This window comes from Sesamum indicum, linkage group LG4 (genome assembly GCF_000512975.1).
Source record: "Sesamum indicum cultivar Zhongzhi No. 13 linkage group LG4, S_indicum_v1.0, whole genome shotgun sequence".
In the NCBI taxonomy this organism is placed as follows: Eukaryota; Viridiplantae; Streptophyta; class Magnoliopsida; order Lamiales; family Pedaliaceae; genus Sesamum; species Sesamum indicum.
The window spans coordinates 731676-752115 of NC_026148.1; the positions used below are offsets into that span (position 1 = coordinate 731676).

The 20440-nt window shown below is 34.3% G+C and overlaps 4 protein-coding genes across 6 annotated transcripts; 2 read left to right on the forward strand and 2 right to left on the reverse strand.

Moving 5' to 3' along the window:
* On the forward strand, positions 631–2117 carry LOC105159784 (beta-D-glucosyl crocetin beta-1,6-glucosyltransferase-like). The gene has a single exon (XM_011076970.2). It carries the CDS (start codon positions 638–640, stop codon positions 1994–1996), a length of 1359 nt encoding a protein of 452 aa, XP_011075272.1. The 5' UTR covers positions 631–637; the 3' UTR covers positions 1997–2117.
* On the reverse strand, positions 2526–5579 carry LOC105159717 (probably inactive leucine-rich repeat receptor-like protein kinase At5g06940). Its single transcript, XM_011076891.2, has 2 exons — positions 3127–5579; positions 2526–3008 (listed from the first exon to the last, which is right to left on the reverse strand). The coding sequence occupies exons 1-2, from the start codon at positions 5405–5407 to the stop codon at positions 2641–2643; spliced, it is 2649 nt and encodes an 882-aa protein (XP_011075193.1). The 5' UTR covers positions 5408–5579; the 3' UTR covers positions 2526–2640.
* On the reverse strand, positions 10024–12454 carry LOC105159719 (zinc finger A20 and AN1 domain-containing stress-associated protein 8-like). Of its 3 annotated transcripts, none has more exons than XM_011076892.2 (2): positions 12319–12454; positions 10024–10952 (listed from the first exon to the last, which is right to left on the reverse strand). In XM_011076892.2, the coding sequence occupies exon 2, from the start codon at positions 10937–10939 to the stop codon at positions 10421–10423; it is 519 nt and encodes a 172-aa protein (XP_011075194.1). In that variant the 5' UTR covers positions 10940–10952; positions 12319–12454; the 3' UTR covers positions 10024–10420. The 3 variants fall into 3 exon arrangements, with proteins under 3 accessions (XP_011075194.1, XP_011075195.1, XP_011075196.1); XM_011076893.2 differs by lacking the exon at positions 12319–12454 and adding an exon at positions 12155–12298; XM_011076894.2 differs by lacking the exon at positions 12319–12454 and adding an exon at positions 11747–11770.
* LOC105159720 (chaperone protein dnaJ 6) lies at positions 14047–17944 on the forward strand. Its single transcript, XM_011076896.2, has 9 exons — positions 14047–14311; positions 15666–15764; positions 15861–15962; positions 16165–16224; positions 16312–16418; positions 16488–16570; positions 16943–17033; positions 17131–17322; positions 17624–17944. Exons 1-9 carry the CDS (start codon positions 14114–14116, stop codon positions 17637–17639), a joined length of 948 nt encoding a protein of 315 aa, XP_011075198.1. The 5' UTR covers positions 14047–14113; the 3' UTR covers positions 17640–17944.

Here is a 20440-nt window from a genome sequence, read left to right on the forward strand (position 1 = left end):
AAATACATGGTGGTATTTATAGACCACCAAAATTATGGTTACAAAATACATCATAACTATTTTAATTACAAATTATAATGGGGGATACAAAAGGGTGTATAACATAATGGGTATTAAAAAAGAATATGAAGAGGTGTATGCATTCATATATACATATTATATATAATATCCTTCATTTATGTCAACTTATACTCTACTAAATAACATAACCCCATCTTCCATAAATTTATTTCACCATGAGCATATCCACAACTCCATGCAAAAATTCATAGAAAAGCAAACCCTTCTTGATTCAGGAAACCATAATCTTACCTTGATTAACGCAAAACTTCATTTTCTGATCAGATTTTTCCTGCCCTACAAATCTTTATCCCTTCTCTCCTTACCTCAATTATGGAAAAATGGATTTCTTTTCCATTGTCCTCCTCTCTGAATTATGGGAACCTCTATCCATGCAACAACCACCTTCACCATAAATATACACCTAAGACCCTCTCCCTCAATCATCAGCATCCTTAGACAGAAAAGCTAAGAAAAACCAAGAAAGAGTTGTTACCATCTAGTTCATCTTTTGCCTCAACAGATAATTGACTATATTCATATGAGAGAGTATGTGTTGTGTGTTTTGTTATGAACGATGGATGCTAATAAAAACCAGAGTATTCAAGTTTTGATGTTCCCATGGTTAGCTTATGGTCATATAACACCTTACCTAGAGTTAGCCAAGAAACTTACAAGTAGAGGTTTCAACATATCCTTGTGTTCCACCCCAGCCACACTCTGTTGCGTCGACAAAAAGATCACCAATAAGCTGTCCCAGTCCATAAAGCTAGTGCCCCTTTTCTTGCCACCTTTACCCGGCCTCCCCCCTGAGCTTCACACCACAAATGGCCTCCCACCCCACGTCATGCCTAGCCTCAAAGAGGCCTTCGACTTGTCGATCAACGACTTCTCCAATATACTCAAACAACTCAAGCCTCATATGCTTATCTATGACTTCCTCCAGCCATGGGCTCCTGTGGTTGCCAAAGAGCAAAAGATCCCTGCAGTTGAGTTCGTTACTAGTAGTTCTACTATGAGTTCGTTCATGTTTCACTATTTCAGGAAGCCCTGGATTGAGTTTCCTTTTCCGAATATTTATTTTCGTGATTATGAGTATAGCAACATGAAGAAGTTGTTAAGGTGTGCTTCGGATCCGAGGGAGAGAGATAAGGCTTCTGAGGGAGTTGAGAGGTCTTGCAAGATCGTGTTGATCAAAGGGTTTAGGGATATTGAGGGTAAGTACATTGATTATGTTACTAGTTTAGTTGGCAAGAAGTTTGTCCCGGTGGGTCCATTAGTTCAAGAACCTAGCCCTGATGAAAAAGATGATGAAAGTTTGTGTACTTTCTCATGGCTTGACATGAAAGAGAGGAAATCCACGGTTTTTGTTTCATTTGGGAGTGAATATTTTCTCACTAAGGAAGATATTGATGAGATTGCCTATGGGCTTGAGCTTAGCAAGATTAACTTCATATGGGTTCTGAGGTTCCCCAAAGGTGCAAATGGGCACAATGGATTGTTGGGAAAAACATTGCCAAGAGGAGTTCTTGAGAGGGTTGGAGATAGAGGTAAAATCTTGGAGGGGTGGGCTCCACAGACAAAGATCCTGGGACATGAAAGCATTGGAGGTTTTGTGAGCCATTGTGGTTGGAATTCTGTGATAGAGAGTATGAACTTTGGGGTCCCAATTATAGCAGTTCCAATGCACCTTGACCAGCCCATCAATGCTAGGCTTGTGGAAGAAGTTGGAGTCGGAGTGGAGGTTGTGAGGGACAGAAACAAGAGGCTCAGTAGAGGAAGATTGGCTGCAGTTATCAAACAGGTGGTGATGGAAGACTGTGGAGAAGTTGTGAGGCAAAGGGCTGCTGAAATGAGGGAGAAGCTCAAGTCCAAGGGAGATCAAGAGATTGATGAAGTGGTCAAAGAACTAGTTATAGTCTGCAACAACAGTTGATTCTATTAATAGCTTCAATTTAGGGTGACAGTCTTTTTTTTTTGGCTGATTGGTCTGTGCCCTTTTTCATAGTTTTTGGATATGTGCCTTTTCTTGTGAGAGCACTGTCAATTTCATGCAGAGCAACACTATATAACTTCGTGGTCAATTATAAAGCCAGCTATGAAGTATTAGTACTATTTAGGTAATGTTTCTCTGTGGTTTGACGTTTTGCTCTTTCTACCAATGCGTTTGCTAACAGGTTGAGATTTGTATATAACAAATTAAATCGATCTGGACATAATAAGCTTTTCATGCAAGAATATTGGTTTTGTTTCTTTGTTGTCGCAATAGGATCCTTCTCTTTATGTTTTTACTTCTGTGTCATTTGAATTAATATTTTCTTGAACTTTTTTGCAGTGTGTATAGAAGGTTTAAAGGTCAAGAATTCAGTAATTCAAGACATGATGTAAGTACAACATTAAACTAGCAAAAGCAAGCCAAGCCCATGAACAGAATGTAATTATATTACAGTAATGAAAAGCAAAAAGAATTGAAGACATCCCTCCTATTGTCTCACTCTGAGATCAAACCATCCAAGAAACAGGACAGAGTTCATGTAAAAGGGATTTGAATGAATCAAAATGAGGGTATAGACTTCAAGTTCAGAGAGGAACTGAACTATCAACACTAGCAGAAAACTCGAAATCTTGAAGACTAGTTTCCAGAGACTGAAGCACTTTAACAACTTCACACATTGATGGCCTCTTCTCTGGTATTACAGAAGTACAATGCAGACCAATTTCTAGAGCTTCCAGCATTTGTTGTTGGAACGAACTTGAAATCTTTGGATCGAGAACTTTCAAGGCTCCGTTAGTGATGTTAATCTTTCTCCTTACCCACTTTACAACATCAATAGAAGCCTCCTCTGATTCCTTTTTCTCTGCTTGTCGACCCGTCAAGAGCTCTAACAGGACAACGCCAAAGCTGTAGGTGTCGTTTTGTTCTGTGGCCTTTTTCGTGTGACCACATTCTGGGATGGAACAGATGCAGGGATCAGTAAAAGCTTTCTAAGAGCAAAAGTAAGCCAATAAACAATTTTCAGCTAAAGGAAACGAAAATGTGCAGTTCATACAACCAAAAGCTAGTACCTGGTGCCAAGTAGCAAGAAGATGCAGATTCTGATGCAATTACTGATTGAAATGTATTTTCTCCAATAATTCGATCTAAAGCAAAGTCGGTGAGCTTTGGTTGAAAATCAGCATCCAGAAGAACATTGTTCGACTTCAAGTTTCTATGTAGTAAATGTGGAAGGTAATCTTTGTGAAGATAGGCCAGCCCTTGAGCAATGCCAATGGCAATCTTCAGTCTCATACTCCACTGCAAATTGAAGTCTGGTTTGGAAATAAGATCACCAAGGCTTCCGTTTGGCAGATATTCATATATCAGCAATATTGAATCATCAGAATGGCAAAATCCCAGGATTTTCACAATATTTTTGTGCCTAATCTTTGCTAAAGTCTTGACCTCATTTTTCAGAGCTTTTGAAGACTGGCTAGAAAAGTTCAATATCTTCTTCACGACAACAAGCTCACCACTTGGTAAATTCACTACATAAACTCTCCCGAAATTTGCACCATCTCCTCTGGCTGACTTTTCATCCATCGCCATAATCAAATCATGCTCAGTGACTCTAAGAGGATAAAAGAAAACTGATCTCCATGAACCTAACTGAGATTTTTGCTTGTGAGAGCGGATCAAGTAAAATGCAAAAGCAAAGACCAGAAGTGCAAAAGCTAGAGCTGTAAAAACTAAGGCACAGGTCAATTTAGTAAAGCCAGATGGTGTGCTTATCGACTTGTCGTCCAAACAAGAATTGGGCAATCCTGGACCACATAAGCCAGGATTTCCTTGCAAAAACGAAGCTGGAAGGCCGGAGATCAGTGATGCTGGAACTCTGCCGGACAGCTTATTGAATGAAACATTGAAGAGTGCAAGCTTCAACCTTTCAAGTTCTTGTGGAATTGAACCAGTAAGATTGTTCTTAGAAAGATCAAGGTATGTTAACACTGGCAGATCGGCCAGAGATTCTGGGATTTCACCTGCAAAACTATTATCTGCCAGAGATAAAGATACTAACTTTTTGCATCTTTTCACCTCTGGGATGCTTCCTGAGAGAAAATTGTGGGAAAGATTGATAATACTCATCACTGGTGAATCACAAAAATTCGGAGGAAGCTCGCCGTATAAACCGTTCAACGATGCAGAGAATCTGTACAAACTTCTCACTTTCCCAATTCCCAGAGGGAATGTACTGGTGAAACTATTGTTATCAATCTGAACATGCTCCAGTTGAGCGGCCTCGGATATTGAATCAGGTATTTCACCAGTAAACCTGTTGTTTTCAGCTCTGATGAGCTTGATTTTAGGCAATGACCATAGCCAAGAAGGAAAATTCCCACTCAACCCATTGTTCTGAACTTCAAACCTTTCAAGATTTGTGCATTCATTGATAAGGTCATTGGGTATTGAACCATTAAAGAAATTGGTATGCAGACTCAAGCTCACAAGACCATTAGCTTCACAAACCCCATTAGGAAATGACCCAGAAAGCTTGTTCAGGGAGACATCAAAAGAAACCAAATTTGGGAGAAACTCAATCTTAGGTAAGTTACCAGTAAGATTATTCTGAGAAAGGTCTAAAATTGTCAAACTGTTCAAACCCTTAAAGAAATCTGCTGGTATTTCTCCATAAAAACCTGAGCTTTGCAACAAAAGCTGTTCAAGTTTACCAAGTTCAACAATATCTGCAGGAAGTTCACTAACCAAGAATGGATTGTGAGACAAATCAAGAACCACAAGCTCAGTAAAATTACCAAAAACCACTGGAACACCACCTGAAAGCAAGTTGCTGCCCAAGTTAAGAACTCTAAGCTGCCTCAATGAACCAATGCTTTCTGGGATCTTTCCCTCAACGTGGTTCCTACTAAAATCAAGCACTTGCAATGGCTTAAACTGAGATATTTGTTCTGGGATTGTTCCCCAAATGAGATTGTTACTGAGGTTTAAGGTCACCAGAGAGCCACATTCAGAGAGGTGAAGTGGGATAGGCTGGTTAAAGAGATTATCAGCAAGATTAAGATGAGCAAGATTAGCAAGCTTGCATATGGAAGCTGAGATTTCACCAGAAAGATTCAAGCTTTGCAGGTTAAGAGAAGAAACAAAGAAAGGAGCTGGATTTGTGCAAGAAACTCCAGTCCAGTTACAATGGTGAATGGCTGTAGCGTTTGACCATCCAGAGAGAGTGTTCATAGAGTCCTCAATGGAGTTCTTGAACTGGAGCAAGATCTCTGCTTCTGAAGCTGCAGAGTTCACAAGAAACAATGAGAATAACAATGAGAGAAGTAGAGTGTGCTTACAGGTGGTAGCCATTGGAGAAGAGAATGAATCTGCTTAGCTTTAATGGAGTTTGAGATTGGTAAGTATTCTTTTTCTACACTTTATCAGTGAGGTCAGGTGGGGTTTAGAGGTTTTGATGGAGAATATTGAGAATGAATGAGAGGTTTGGATGATGAATTGTTGGTTTCAAGCTCTCCCTGTCAGCAAAATCTATTAAAACTTGACCTTAGAAGGACTTGTGTGCAAATTAAAATCCCCAAAAAGTCAATGATGACAAAAATAAAAGATAACTACAACTTATTATTACTAACACTTTTCTCTTAAACTATAAATATATACATATATAAAATACAATCATTTGAGAAACTTTCTAGTTAAGATATTACATCTCAAATTAGTATTACATCTCGTATTATACTTGAATATATATATATTTTATATGTATAAAATTCATAATTATCGGTATATATATTTATATACTATTTTATACAGGTAATATATATACATATATCAAGTGTAATATTAATTTATAAAAAATAAAGAAAAATAAAAAATTTAAACATATGAAAATAACATTTGTAATAAGTACATTATGTAATTCAAACATCCTATTAATGTTGATTTTCATAAATATTCTCAATTGGAGCTTTGGAAGACAAGGGTGTTTATGGTCATTTAACACAAGTTTTGGGCAATAATATATTTGAACATGCAAGAAAAGACAAAATCACCCCTATTTACTTTTTATAATCATGGGGTGGCATGGATTTTCACAAGGCCTTGTTGTGTTGTGAGTTTTTAATATATTTTTTTAACAAAAAAAACAATGGAATTTTCACTTGGGCAAATATGTCTTTTAAGCAAAGAATCCTATGAGGCATCAAATCATGCACAAGGGTTTTGTAGGATTTGACCTTTCACCAACCATACATCCATAGACATGATAGTGAGAAAACCCTTATTTTCTCCAAAACACATATATAGCTCATTTGACTTTCCTACAACTTGTGTATTTATTTATTTTGTCTCTATTCACTTGTTTATTTCACTTTCATTATTAATTCTATTCGACTCTAATAATTAGGCTTGTTGAGAAATTTTCAATAAAAATTCTTTAATTTTTAAATTAATCTCCACATAAATTCAAATGGTTCAAAGAATTACAACACAATAAACACGCACAAACCATCGTACACATCTTCATTATGGTAGTCCGACATATATATGGAGCTCCAAATGACCTGTACTCATACGCATTCATATGACGGAATTTCAGTAATCTATTTGATCCTTATATCTACAGTGTATTTGACTCGAGTCGGTGAAAAAACATGCAGATCTTAGTCCTATTTTGATGTTTCACAATTCTGCGTGTTTTAGTTATTTTACTCCCATAATTATATTATATGATATATATATATATATTGAGATAAACAAATAGATAGATAGACATAGATAAGGGATAAGAAGAATAAATTAATTTGTAAATAAGCAGAGAAATGAATAAATTATTAGAATAAGCAATAAAATAGTTAGGCAGCAGAGAGAGAGAAATATTTGTGTACCCCGTGACGACCTCACCCGCTGGTTTTACTTGATCATGACAACACACTTGATGGAACACTACACACTACACTACACCTCACATGCCAACTTCAATTCCATTTTCCCAAAAAAAACTATACTATATATCAATCTTTTTTTTTTAATTATTATTATTAATATGTACCACATTCTCTCTCTCTCTATATATATATATATATGATTTTTTTTAATTAAAATTTTTATAAATAAATAATATGCGCAAATTTCATAATGTGATTGGTCTAAATAGACAACTGGTATGAATACCCTAATGATTATTGTGGTTTATGATCGCGTAGATTTTATTTTACTAACTCGCGTGGAATGAGAAGTATATATATGTCGATTCATTAGTTGGGTATTTGTTATTTCAGTATTTTTTTCTATAGATATTATTCATAGTGGTTAATTCATCAAGTGTAATATTTAAATCGATATTATTTTCTAAAAAAAATAAAAAGAGACAGAAAAAATAGCATGGGGCTTGCAACTTTTGGTGAGAATGGCATGCGTTAGAAGGAATTGGATTATAGCATAATTGTGTGTAGGACACCACACATAATAATACATTGTCCCAATCAACATCAACAAAAATCAAGGAACTAAATAATTACTAATCAAGTGATGAGGTGCAGTGAATTTTATGTTTGCTTTTTCCCTATCATTTCTTGCATTACTATTGTAGCATATAATTGGATGCACAACTCGAAATTCTGGCCCGATAGGGTAAGGTTTTATTGCGTCTATATATGTATGAGATCGATTTTATGTAGTGAAAAGTTCTGTATTCGAATTTTATTGTGTGAAAAATTTAAAATTACTGCCTATAAAGATTCACGAACGAATACTAGTCTCGAGTCCAATGAATTTAGATATAACTCGTGGGAAGAAAAAACAAAAGATATGATGTATTCTATATGTTCAACGATTAAAATGAAATATGACCAATAATTATTGCAAATTACCATGCAAAAGTGCATCATCACTTCATCCCATTGCTATTTAAAATATAAATTGATAAAGTTTTTGAAATATTTGTACCTGAATCTGACATTCGAGACACTTCTAAATATAATTCGATTTAAATATAAAGAATGGAAAGTGAAAATTGAAATTTGATCGATTTAATTTGGAGTTGTATATTTTTTTTATACACTTACTTTGAAGTATATTTACAAATTATAGGTATGTTAATTTTCAATATATATATATATATATATATATAGGCCAAAAAGAAGAAAACAAAAAAGATTAATTCCAACTTGGTAAATAAGTTTGTGGGTGAAAAAATAGTAATGGTAATTATAAGTAGGAAAGAGTATTTTGGGCTAAATTACAAGTTGACTTTCAGTAACTTTTTCTTTTTCCCCTTTTATTTACCATTGAAATTTGAATAGTGAAATTATACGAACTATTATTGCAGCTTTTTGTAGATGAGAATCTAAGACTAAAAGGGCAAACAAAAGTTTTTCACTGCCCAAGAAATTCTTGCCCACATGAAATGAATTACCAATTCACCATAGCCCCATGACTTTTGTAAATTCTATTTTTGTCACACTTTTGGGGTGTTTTTTGTGTTTGTACTATTTTACAACCCTTAAATTAACAAGAAAACAAGAAATGAATGAAGAAAGTACGACCAATATCTTGGTGAAAATTAAAGGGTGGCTTTTTCACTTTGACCCCTCAACTTGTGAGTATATACACTCTCTAACCTCTACTAAGAAAATTTAATTTATAAAGTAATAAGAATACTCTTCTTAGGGATAATTATACCGTCCTTTTATGAAATTAAGTGTTATTACACGTAAATTTTTTATAATTTAAAAAATACCATTTAGTACCCTCGATGTTTGTTCCATTTAATAAATTGATCATTTTATAGTCAGAATTCACAGAATTTGTTGACATTATGAACAAAAAGATAATGAAAAATTGTATACCCTCGTTGACTTATTATAGGTCAAATAAATCTTTTATAATCTAACTACCCTCATACATCTTTCACACCCGCTAATGTATTTGAAAAGATATATCTTCATCCTTATAACAGTAGTTTGATAAAAAAAATATTTATTTGACCGACAATGAGTCAATAGTGAGTCAAACTATGAGTAAATATAGATTTTCATTCACTTTTTATCAATAAATTCTATGAATTTTGACAAACGGATAAATCTATTTTTGGGCAAAAACAAACACCAGTGATATTAGATGTGATTTTTCAATTCATAGGAGATCAACATATAATTTCACCAAATTTCAGGAGAGCAATGCAGTGAAAGAATGAAGGAGGAATGAAAGAAAAGAAGAAGAAGTGGAGTTACATTTTCAATTAAAACTTACTCAAATAATGCCAATTAATTTAATGTTTTCAATGTATATGAATCGGAGTGTGCGTTTGAACATTCAACCCTAGAAAAGTGCCCAACCTTTTCGGATGCCCAATTATTTATTATTTATTTTTTCAAAAATAATATTGGATTTTCCACTTCTTCTTTTTTCTTTTTATCCTTCTTGGGTTTATGGAATATTTGTTTACACTCTTGTACAAATGTTCAAGAACGATTTCCAATGAATGCTCATCACAACTTTATTTCAACTTTTTATTATAAATAAACAAACAAACAAAATATTTTAATTTATAGTTTATACTTTTAAATTGTTACATTAAATTACGTTCTCCTAAATTTTGATGTAATTACATATAATTTTTCAAATCACATTAAATTTACATATAATTACATTAAACCTCAATGGACAGGAATGTAAATATCCTTAAAATTTATTTCAGCCAAAAAGCTATATACATCCCCCTCGCCACCAAATTTTACAGCTTGCTGACAGGCAATACTCCAACAAGCTTTAACATAAGGAACATTTCGTGAGGGAAAGTATTATCTAACAAGGAGAATGATTTCTCCAATAAAAACACTCCAAAGTATAGAAGCAAACATAAAATCACAAATGATGCATGACAAGGAGAGACATCAACCTTTTTCCTTTCTGCAAGGGATTCTTCCTATTTCTCTGCGGGAGAAAGAGAAATGGAAAGGGAAAGGAGATGAATAGAACAAATATCGAATCCTTCGCATTATTATGTTTGATATTTTTATTTATCGTGACCATACTGTAACAGGAGAGATGAACGAGGAGAAACGAAGATGCATATCCGAAGACGGGCTAGTTTACAAATTCCACAACAATGTCATTCAAGCCAACGAATAACAACTTACACACCGGAGCAAACCAAAGTAACCCTAGCCGGATCGACAAGGACTCCAGGGTCCATAGAGTGCAATAAACCACAGTGATAAACCCCCCCATTCTCTTGTCTAAGTCCACCCAACATCAGTACCAGAGAGACCTATCAAGAATGACTGGCCAACATACACGAGAAGATGCATAGGTGTATATAAAAGCGAGCATCGCACTTTGCTTCACAACTTTTAGACCGTACTTCTAGATCTTGTCAAGCTTTTCAGCTTTAACAAGAGGATTTGCTTTTGAGATAGCATCTCTACCAGCAGCCTGGTAATCAAACGGACAGTCGTGTTTGTCTGAGTAACGATGAGTTGAACAGAAGAGGTTCCCACACCTACAACTGAATCCTGTTAAACCCACACGCTTGTGACAAGTGGTGCACCTATTTGGGCCCTCCTTCACCTTCATTTCTGAATTTGGCAACGATGCCAAGTCGGGAGATGGCTGAGGTGAAGCAGCCTTCAACTCAAGTGGTCCTGCTTCCACATCCACAGGATTAGCCAAAAGGGGCTCCTTCTCATTGCTATTTGAGCTGCCGTTGACAATGTTCTCGATGGAGGATGCTGCAAGCTTGGCCTGTTGCTGCTTCAGTATCATGTCCTTATGACACTTGGAGCACATATTCATGGTGGCAGCACTGCCAAAGAAGCCACAGTTGTTAATGCAGAGAATCGGGCCTTCTGGAGCTTGGCAACCAGTCTCTTTGGAAGACTCCATTTATGCTAGTTTCCTGCCATTCACCACAACATGTACCTCAGTGTTACGTCACTGCTATGAAGAAAGATACAAGAGTGATAGGCTCATACGGTTAGCAAATTAGTATGCAGGTAATCACATCCCAAAAAAGAGAAAACACGTCAATCTCAATCCTCTAGTGTGCATTTTAGCTGGGTCATTCAATAGAAGGTTGATGGAGTTGGGAAGAGAGAAGAGAACATTGGTGCTTAAAAGCTATAGGATATCAGCGCATATTGCACAGAGCTATTAATCAAAGTGTATGAAGAATTATAAAGATTCCTTATACCAGTTAGTGGACAATCTGCAAATCTTAAACATCATGCTCAAGACACTGTTTGAAAAAGCACCTATGTTTTCCATTGAGAATATTATGGAGTAAAATCTACCACCCTTCCTCCAAAGAAATGCTTAAGATATCATCAGAGAGAGAAAGTTAATCTCGATATAAGCATGTAAAAGACATCATCACAACCATCAACTCAAAAGCATAACAGTAGAAAACAGCAAGCACTGCTCATTCATATTACACAAAATTAAATGAGAAATAACAAATATACAGAACCATGAAAAAAAATAACAACTTCCTCAAGTAGCTAGAGACTCATCAAAAACTATATATTCATTAAAATTTGTACTCATGTCATTCTGAATCTTTGAACACTTCTATAGTACAACCAACATTTAGAAATGAAGAGACAAACACAATGATCTTATCAGCAATTTATTCAGAATATGATGATGTAACTACAAAACAACTAGTGTCAGGTTAATTGCAAGGATTTCAACTTTTCTCTCTCTCTCAAAATCCCTTCAGTCCAGGAATCAAACACCACAAACCCCTGAAAGAAAAGAAGTAGAATTTAACCTTTGCTCTTATAAGATAAAAACACCAGGTCATTCAAAAAATTCCTAACTTTTTGCGTTTATCAAATTCCTTCAGTCCATAGACTAAATAGTACAATTCCATGAGTGATGAACACTAGAGCTAACCATAATTCATATCAATAGAGAGCCAAATATCACAAAAATTAACCAAAAACAAATTTTCCACTTTTCTCAAAAACAAACCACTAAGTCCACAAACCAAATAGTGAAGTCCCATCACTCATAACAAAAGCATAAAAAAAAAAACTTTCACGTTTGAACCAATAAACAAAGAAGCTTTTAGCCGATCTTGGCTTCGGAAAACCCAACCAGGATTTTGTCAGACCATTTTTCCTGACCAGCAATTCGAGCAAAAGGGACAAAAAGATTCAATTTCTACACGAAATCAACAAAACCCTTAAGCAGATCACTGAATCGGGAGACGAATTGCATGAAGTATTCTGAATTAAAGACGAAAAAATCGTGAGTAATACCTTAATTCGAGGGATAATTGAGGCAATTTGAGAGGTGAAGGGAAAAAGGAGGAGGAGGAGGAGAGAGACAGAGACAGAGACAGAGTCTCGGAACAATTTTTATTTTATTGAAAATGATTTCACTTTTTCCCCTTTGTACCTCTCATTATTTATAGGGGATTTATTTTTTATTGCTTTACCTTAAAAAAGAAGAAAAACAAAAGTATAACCATCCACGAAAAGCTATTATTCAAATCAAATTAATTATATAATAAAAATAATATAATTAATTTTTTTAAAAAAAATTACATTAATAATAATATAAATACATCGTATTTACCATAAAAATTATATAAATATGACCAAATTCAATTACAATTAGAATTTCCCATAAAGTCTCTACCCTCACCAAACTCTACCTTTTTGCCATTTTGATTAAATTGTAATTAAATAATTTTAGAGAGTAAAAGAATCTTAAAAATAATTCAGATGAAATTATTAAAATATTAATACCTCATTTTTCTTTAATAAAAATAAGACACATGTGAAGTTATTTTGAGATAAATAAATAAAAAATGGTTGCTCTTACCATTTCAACTATAACTCTATATGCCATTCCTATAGTAAAAAATAAAAAAAAAATGAAAGATTTTTGCTATGATACTATAAAATCTATTTAATTGTTTTTTATTTATTTATTTGAGGTTTCAATATTTATAGTTTAATAGTAAACAATCAAATTAATTAATAGGGATAATTGCACTGTATTTTCTTAAAGTTTTGTATAATTATAGGTAAATTTATTATAATTTAAAAAATTACAAATAGTATTTCTGGTGTTTGTTCGTCTACCAAATAGATATATCTATTACTCAAAAAGTATTAACAAATAAATTAAACGAAAATTTATATTTATCCATGTTAATTTACAACTAACTTATTACAGGTCAAATAAATATTTCATAACCAAACTACCTTATATACAAATATTTCACATACATTGGCGCATGAAGATACATCAGGGTAGTTTGATCAGAAAATATTTGTTTGACTTACATTGGTCAGCAGTAAGTCAATCGAAAATAAATATATTTTTTTATATTTTTTTTGCTAATTTGTCAAATTCAATAAATTTATCTAATAGAAAAATCTATTTATTGAATGAAAATTAATATTAAAAATGCTAAATATAATTTTCAAAATTATAAAAATATTTTACGTATAATTATATCATACTTCATGAAACGACAGTTTAAGTATTTTTAATTAATATTAAGATATGACATCCATTTCAGGATCCAATTGTGCCAAATAACATTAATACGGCCCATGGGTTGGCCCAACTCTTTCAGAAAATTAGACTTCAAAATTTATGAGTATTTATTTTTTATTATTTATCGAGATTTAAAAAATTATATTTAAAATAAAAATATAAAATAACTTGAAACACATATCGACTCAGTCAATAAAAAAAAGTGTAAAATGAGTCGAGTCAGCTCGCTGATCTCATAAGTCAGCTTGATTTTTGTAAATGAATTATTAATGTATTTCATATATTATGCAATATACTTTATTTTTTAGTTGTGGGCTACTTTTAAGATTTTTTTTTATATATAATGAATATTACATAGCATATATTTAATTTTATTATATTAAATATTTTTACATGTGTATATATATCAACACATAATAACTTTTTTTTTTGGATAATTAAAATATAATTTCCCAATTATTCCAAAAGGCACAAACACAAGAAAAAATTAGGCGCGATGTGGCGGGGAAGAATCAACCTCATTTCGCGTCCCCTATAAATACCATGTCCCCTCTGGGTGTGTGGCTGTCGCCTCATTTTTCAAATCTATTGTGGCTCTCAGAACTGAGTTTCTCAAGGATGGGGAAGAGGAGTAAAGCTAGGGTTTTAGAGGAACATGTAGAGGAAGAAGACGAAGAAATGGAGGAAGATCAGGAATATCTCGACGGATCTACATCCTCGAAAGATAAGAGCTTATATGAGGTATATTCTTTACGGTTTTTTATTTTTATTTTTTGGCCCCTTAGCGGGAGTTTTATGATTTATGATTTTTTCTTAAGATCTAATTTAAATACGGTATAGGTCTGAAGAGATGCTTTGATCTCTTTTTTTTTTTTTTTTGTGTGTGTGTGCATTTTGCCATGTATGGTGCCTGTGAAAGCTATACCGATGAGAATGTTGGCGGGACTAAACTTAAGAGTGGAAATTCACTACTAGACATGAAGAGTTATTTTACTCCGTGTTGTCTGGGAAGTTGGTAGCGAAGTTGATATCAATTCAGATGATGTTGGAGTGAGAAATCTCCATCCAACATGATTGAAAAGTAGCTTAAGAAGAAGTGAGTAACTACTAAAACAGTATCAAGAGTCTAATATTATCTGAACAATAGGATATTATTCCTAAGCTTGAACCCTCAAGGAGAACAAAAGAAAAACCAGGAAAAGAAAAGATATATATTGGAACCCCAAAACATGAAAAGTAAAGCTATCATGAGACATTAAACGTTTGTAACCTAAGGAATTGATTGGGCTAATAGAGACATAAAAAATACCCCTTTAACTTGTAAAAACTTCTGAATTCTCTATGTGGGTGTACAATTGTACCTGGTTAAAGAGATTATGCAAAGTTGTTAAGAAGAAAAGGTTTGGCGTTACAGTTTAGCTTCCATGTCCTTTTTCTCTAAAGATTGATATCAGTCGTCAAGTTGGGTATTCAAGATGGATCTTGTAAAAGCTAGTGATGGAGTTGCAGGGTCAGACTGTATTATATTGTTGGTATAGACCATTATAATGAAGGTTCTTTTAATATAACTAACAATATTGGTGACATTGTTTTTGTTTTGTGCTCCACAAAATGATAACACAAAGAGGTACTAATTTTCATGTTTTTGTTGTAATTATAGCATTCTTGATGCAAGTATCTCTTGTCTTAAAATTTGTTCTTGTACATGCAATTGGATCCGGTAACAATGTCCATCAACACACATTTATTTATGATAGCACAGAATATTTCCAGAAAAGAATTACCTTTTCATTGTTCAAAGTTCCAAAAAGTACTTCATGCACACACATATAACATGCATATAAGAATCATTAGAAATTCAACAGTGAGACAACATGTGTCGATAAATTTATCAAGATCATGGGTATACCTTCATTCTCTAAGAGCATACCTCTGCCTCTTGGAGTTACTGGCTTTGCTATATCCATAACTAGCCAATAAAAGATCTATGTGGAGCTGGGTCCTGTAACTTTGAGATTTTATATGTATATAATTTGGTTTTCCTTCATCTTACTATTGATCTGCATGTGTGATTGAGTGATCCTGTGCTTTTTAGATTCTTGGTGTAGACAAAGCTGCATCCCAGCAGGAAATTAAAAAAGCTTATTACAAGTTGGCACTCCGCCTACATCCTGATAAAAATCCTGATGACGAGGTAATTTTCTTGTTTCAATCGTGTTCAATTTGGTTCTCTTACTGCAAATATCTCTGGTTGTGTACAAGATTTTAACTATTCGTTTTCTTGCTGTAGGAGGCCAAAGAAAAATTTCAGCAGCTACAAAAGGTAATATCTATTCTTGGTGATGTGGAGAAACGTGCAGTATATGACCAGACTGGCTGTGTTGATGATGCTGTAAGTCATGACTCCAAGTGTTCTTGCAATTTTATTTAAGTCATAGGAGTGTCTCTTGCAGAATGCAGGAGAATCAGGGCAATTTGCTGTTTACAGGCACATCCTGCTATTTTTTTATCATCTAATTGCACTGCTTTTTGTATGCTCTAAAAGGGATACACCTTCCACTTCTGTATACTCACGTTTCTTTAATGATTAGCAGGATCTAGCAGGAAATGTCATCCAGAATTTGCAGGCATTTTTCAGAGCCATGTATAAAAAGGTTATTTTTCTGTGATATTTGGCAGGTTTCTCTGTTACAGTCTGACTGTACTTTGTTCGTCGTATGAAGTCTGTGCATCTCTTGCAGATCTCAGAGGCTGATATTGAAGAGTTTGAAGCAAACTACAGAGGCTCTGAGTCAGAGAAAAAAGATTTGCTTGAGCTGTACAAAAAATTGAAGGGCAACATGGACAGGTACATCATGGATGGTGGCTACTTAATTTCTTTGCTTACATTTTCATGATAATTTGAATTTGTTTTCAGGCTTTTCTGCTGCATGCTTTGCTCTGACCCTATGCTAGATTCCCATCGGTTCAAGGATATCATCGATGAGGCAATTTCTGCAGGTTGGCTCTCTTTTCAATGCACAAGTTTTGGCATTCCAAATTATCATGTCTTAGATATTTTGCTTGGCTAAACTTCTAGAGCTCTTGATAAGTAGGTAAGAGATGTAATTTATAGTAGTTCTAAGTTAATGCTTTCATTATATTGCCTTTTGTAATATTTTCCTACTAATTGGCCATCAACATTCCTAGGAGAAGTTGAAATTATGGAAATGATGGAGCTGATATTTGGTTTCATATTCTTGACTGCCTTTGCTATTTACTTAATTATCTGTTTTCAAGGTTTTATACTTGGTAGTTTCTTTGTTTATCCCCTTACATTGCGTTTCAATTACTTATCATGGATTCTTTTGCTTTGTGCATGTCAATTTGTAGGAGACTTAGAGTCAACCAAAGCGTACGAGAAATGGGCCAAGAAGGTGTCTAAAACAAAGCCTCCTACCAGTCCATTGAAACGCAGAAAGAAGTTAGTTGTGTTTGTTCTTTTCCTGGAATCTTCACTAATTTTTCTGGTTTTGATTTGAGGCCTTGAAACTGTAACACTTGTGCAATACCCCTCGCAGATCGAAGAAAGATTCAGAAGATTTATATGCAATAATAGGTCAACGGCAAAATGAGAGAAGAGGCAAGATCGATTCTATGTTCTCATCTCTTGTTCAAAAATATGGTGGAGGTGAATCAGTTCCAGAGCCAAGTGAAGAAGAATTTGAAGCTGCTCGAAGGAAACTTGAAAGCCGAAGAACTTCTAAACGAAAGTAATGACAATCTGTAACCTTATGCTCTCCTACTCTGCCTCTGTAAAAATACTAATGTAATTCTGTATCATGTCTTGTGCCGCTCTCTTGTGTATGAATGGCTAGCCCAGGCAACTGCTTTCTATCTAGACTAGATCAGATATCTTGCAAAAGATGACTGAGCTTACTTGGCTGGATGTTTATAACTGGTGTCTTTATTAGGTGCTTGTTTTAATAACCCGTGTTGTGCATTTGGTGAATTTAGCCTCGTTCACGAGTGATGATTGACATTTGGATAACTAAATAGCTGCTACAATTCCAGGTCTCTTCTTATGTGACATGTAAGAAAGCTCAAGTGATCAATATAGAGGGCAAACTGGCCAAGTGTTGTAATGAGAAATGCTTCATGCCATCCACTCCTGGGCAAGTATTTCTGTAATCATGATTAGACTTTAATTTTTTATAGATCCTTTGGTAGGTCCAAAAGAAAGATAGTATTTTATGCTTCACGGTTGGTCATTTGACCTTAAATGAATTGAATCTAGTTGTAATGGATTTGGGACAAAATGCAACTGCTTGTCTTACTCCCCCTTTGACCCTAATATCTGCGTGAAATCGACAATTCTGCCCGGTTCATCACCTACTCATTGAACATTCGCAATTATTTCAAATGCTGTGTGTGTGGACCATCTATCTGGTCGGTCACTTGTTTTCTCTTTTGTATCTGAGGATGATATATATCTATATATGGTTTTTTTAGTAAAACTAGGAAAGAAGGCTTGCATTGCACTTGAACCCACATTATTAGAAAAAGAGTTAAAGATAACAAATAAAATTTTATTTTTATTTTTAAATTAAATTGTTAAGTAAAGATTAATTTATAGAAAATGATGTTTACTAATTAAAGTGTAAAACCTCGCAGCACATATTCCATCAATCTATCCAATTATATCTGTATAACAGGTAATGATATTAGTAAATATTGAAGTGCAAACATAAAACTTATTACTTAGTATGCCTAAGTCATGTTAATATAAAATGCTAGTATTGTTGCATTAAAACAAAAAAAGTAATTACCTGCACCCAAAACGACGATATTCCTTGTACGTACATGCCTTGCCTTCATTTTCTCTCTTGTCTGGCTTAATTACAACTTTTGTGTGTGGACACTGATGTTCCTCCAGATAAACTACATATAATTGACCATGAGAGAACACAGGTTCACATAAATAAACACCAACAAATGGAATTGTTTGTCCTTGGGCTTTGTTTATGGTCATGGCGAAGCAAAGTCTCACGGGCAATTGTTTTCTCTTAAATATAAATAGATATCTTTCATTTTCGGCCGGTGATAATGGAATTCTTGGGATGAAAACATGTTTTCCGACATATTGTCCAACAACAATTTTTGCATGAATAACGTTATCTTCAAAGTTTCTGCATACCATTTTGGTCCCATTACATAAACCATCAGAGGGGTCTACATTTCTTATATAACAACATTGCCATTTGATGTCAAAGAATTCAAGAACTCTATTCTTGAATCAACTGAATTTCCCGACACTCTTTTGAAGTCTTCTGATAATGCTTCAAAGTATGTATCCCAAAGTTTCATCGCATTCTGTTGGTTCATAGTAAATTAATATTGTGGCAAATGACCTTCGTAATGCATGTGGCATCTGAAATGTGATTGCTTCATTTAGACACTCCAACAAACTTTCATCAGATTCTAAGAATTCCCTTCTTTGAAACCGGAACAGATCACACCATTTACTAGAGAAGTCTCAAATGATGTTGGTCCCTTTACATGATTCAATAACAATCTCAAGTAATATCTTTCTCCTTCCATATGGTTAGCACCATATGTTCTACCAATTACCTCTCTTTTTCTTCTCTCATGCCAACATATTTCATGCCTATCCTACACAAAATATTCAGTAACTCACTGTAAAGACACTCTCTTGCCCGTTCTTTGGTGGAACACTGTATAAGTATTTTATTGCTGTCAATCCAGAACAAATTTAGACATTTATATGGCAATTGTATCTTGTCAGGAGATATGCACTGATTGTTCAACTATGCATTTCGGACATGTACAATATCTTTCATCATCATATAAATTGATCTGGGGTTAAGATCATGTAGTCAGACTTCAATATGATCAACATATGAGCATAAGGTGATCACCTTTTTCCGAAATTCAATAACATGTACATTTACAATCACCATTCCGAATATTTCTTTTGTGAATAGTTAATCTTTAAAGTCCTATAGTTTAGCTCTAAATACTGGGAATGTCGAAGCTGGACAATCTTGAGGGGTTTGTCCTAGTAGTAGTTGGTCTTGTATTTCTTTCCACTCCGGATTGCAAGTCATGGTGATAAATAGTTGGGCTTGGAAGCTCTTCTTTTGTTTCTTGCTATAGTAACACTTTGATAATTAAGAAGTTGTAACCTGATGTTCTTCACAAGCATGATAAATATGGATCTGTTAATCGATTTATTCAGCAAAATTCACTTTGAATTTGTTCTGTTTTTTATTGTGTATTATCTTGTGTTCAACCGGATATGAATATGAAAGACTATGGCAGAATTGATTTGATGAAGAATTCTTTATCCTTAGAGTCAAGAACTGGAGGCTTCTTCCGACAACACAAGAACTCACCTTTTTCCCTTTTAGGCAATCAATTGAGGAGGAGGAGGTGGTTGTTGTCATAATGATCTTCAATCCTGTAAAACATAAATTACAGGTAAAAAACATCTGGAGTTAAAGAATCAATTAAAAGGGTGGGTGTTGTAATGGAGACATGATTAAAGATTCATTACATTATTAAAGCTTCAATTAAAAGAAAATGAACAAGAAGAGGGGTCGGGGGTTTAGGTAGACAACCTACTCTACCGACACAGCTTGAATTTCAATTTTTCCCTTTTATTTCTTTGTGAACGCAACTGCGTTGTATGTATATGAATATGACCTTTCAAATTAAAACATGGAAAAATGAGACTGTTTCACCAACAAGCATTTGAGGTTGAGGGCTGCTCCCTCAAATTACTTGTGTCCCACTAACACAAATTAAGCCTATTTCCTACCGTCATAACAACTGTTCTATACACCACACACATTTCTCACTCTTTTTTCA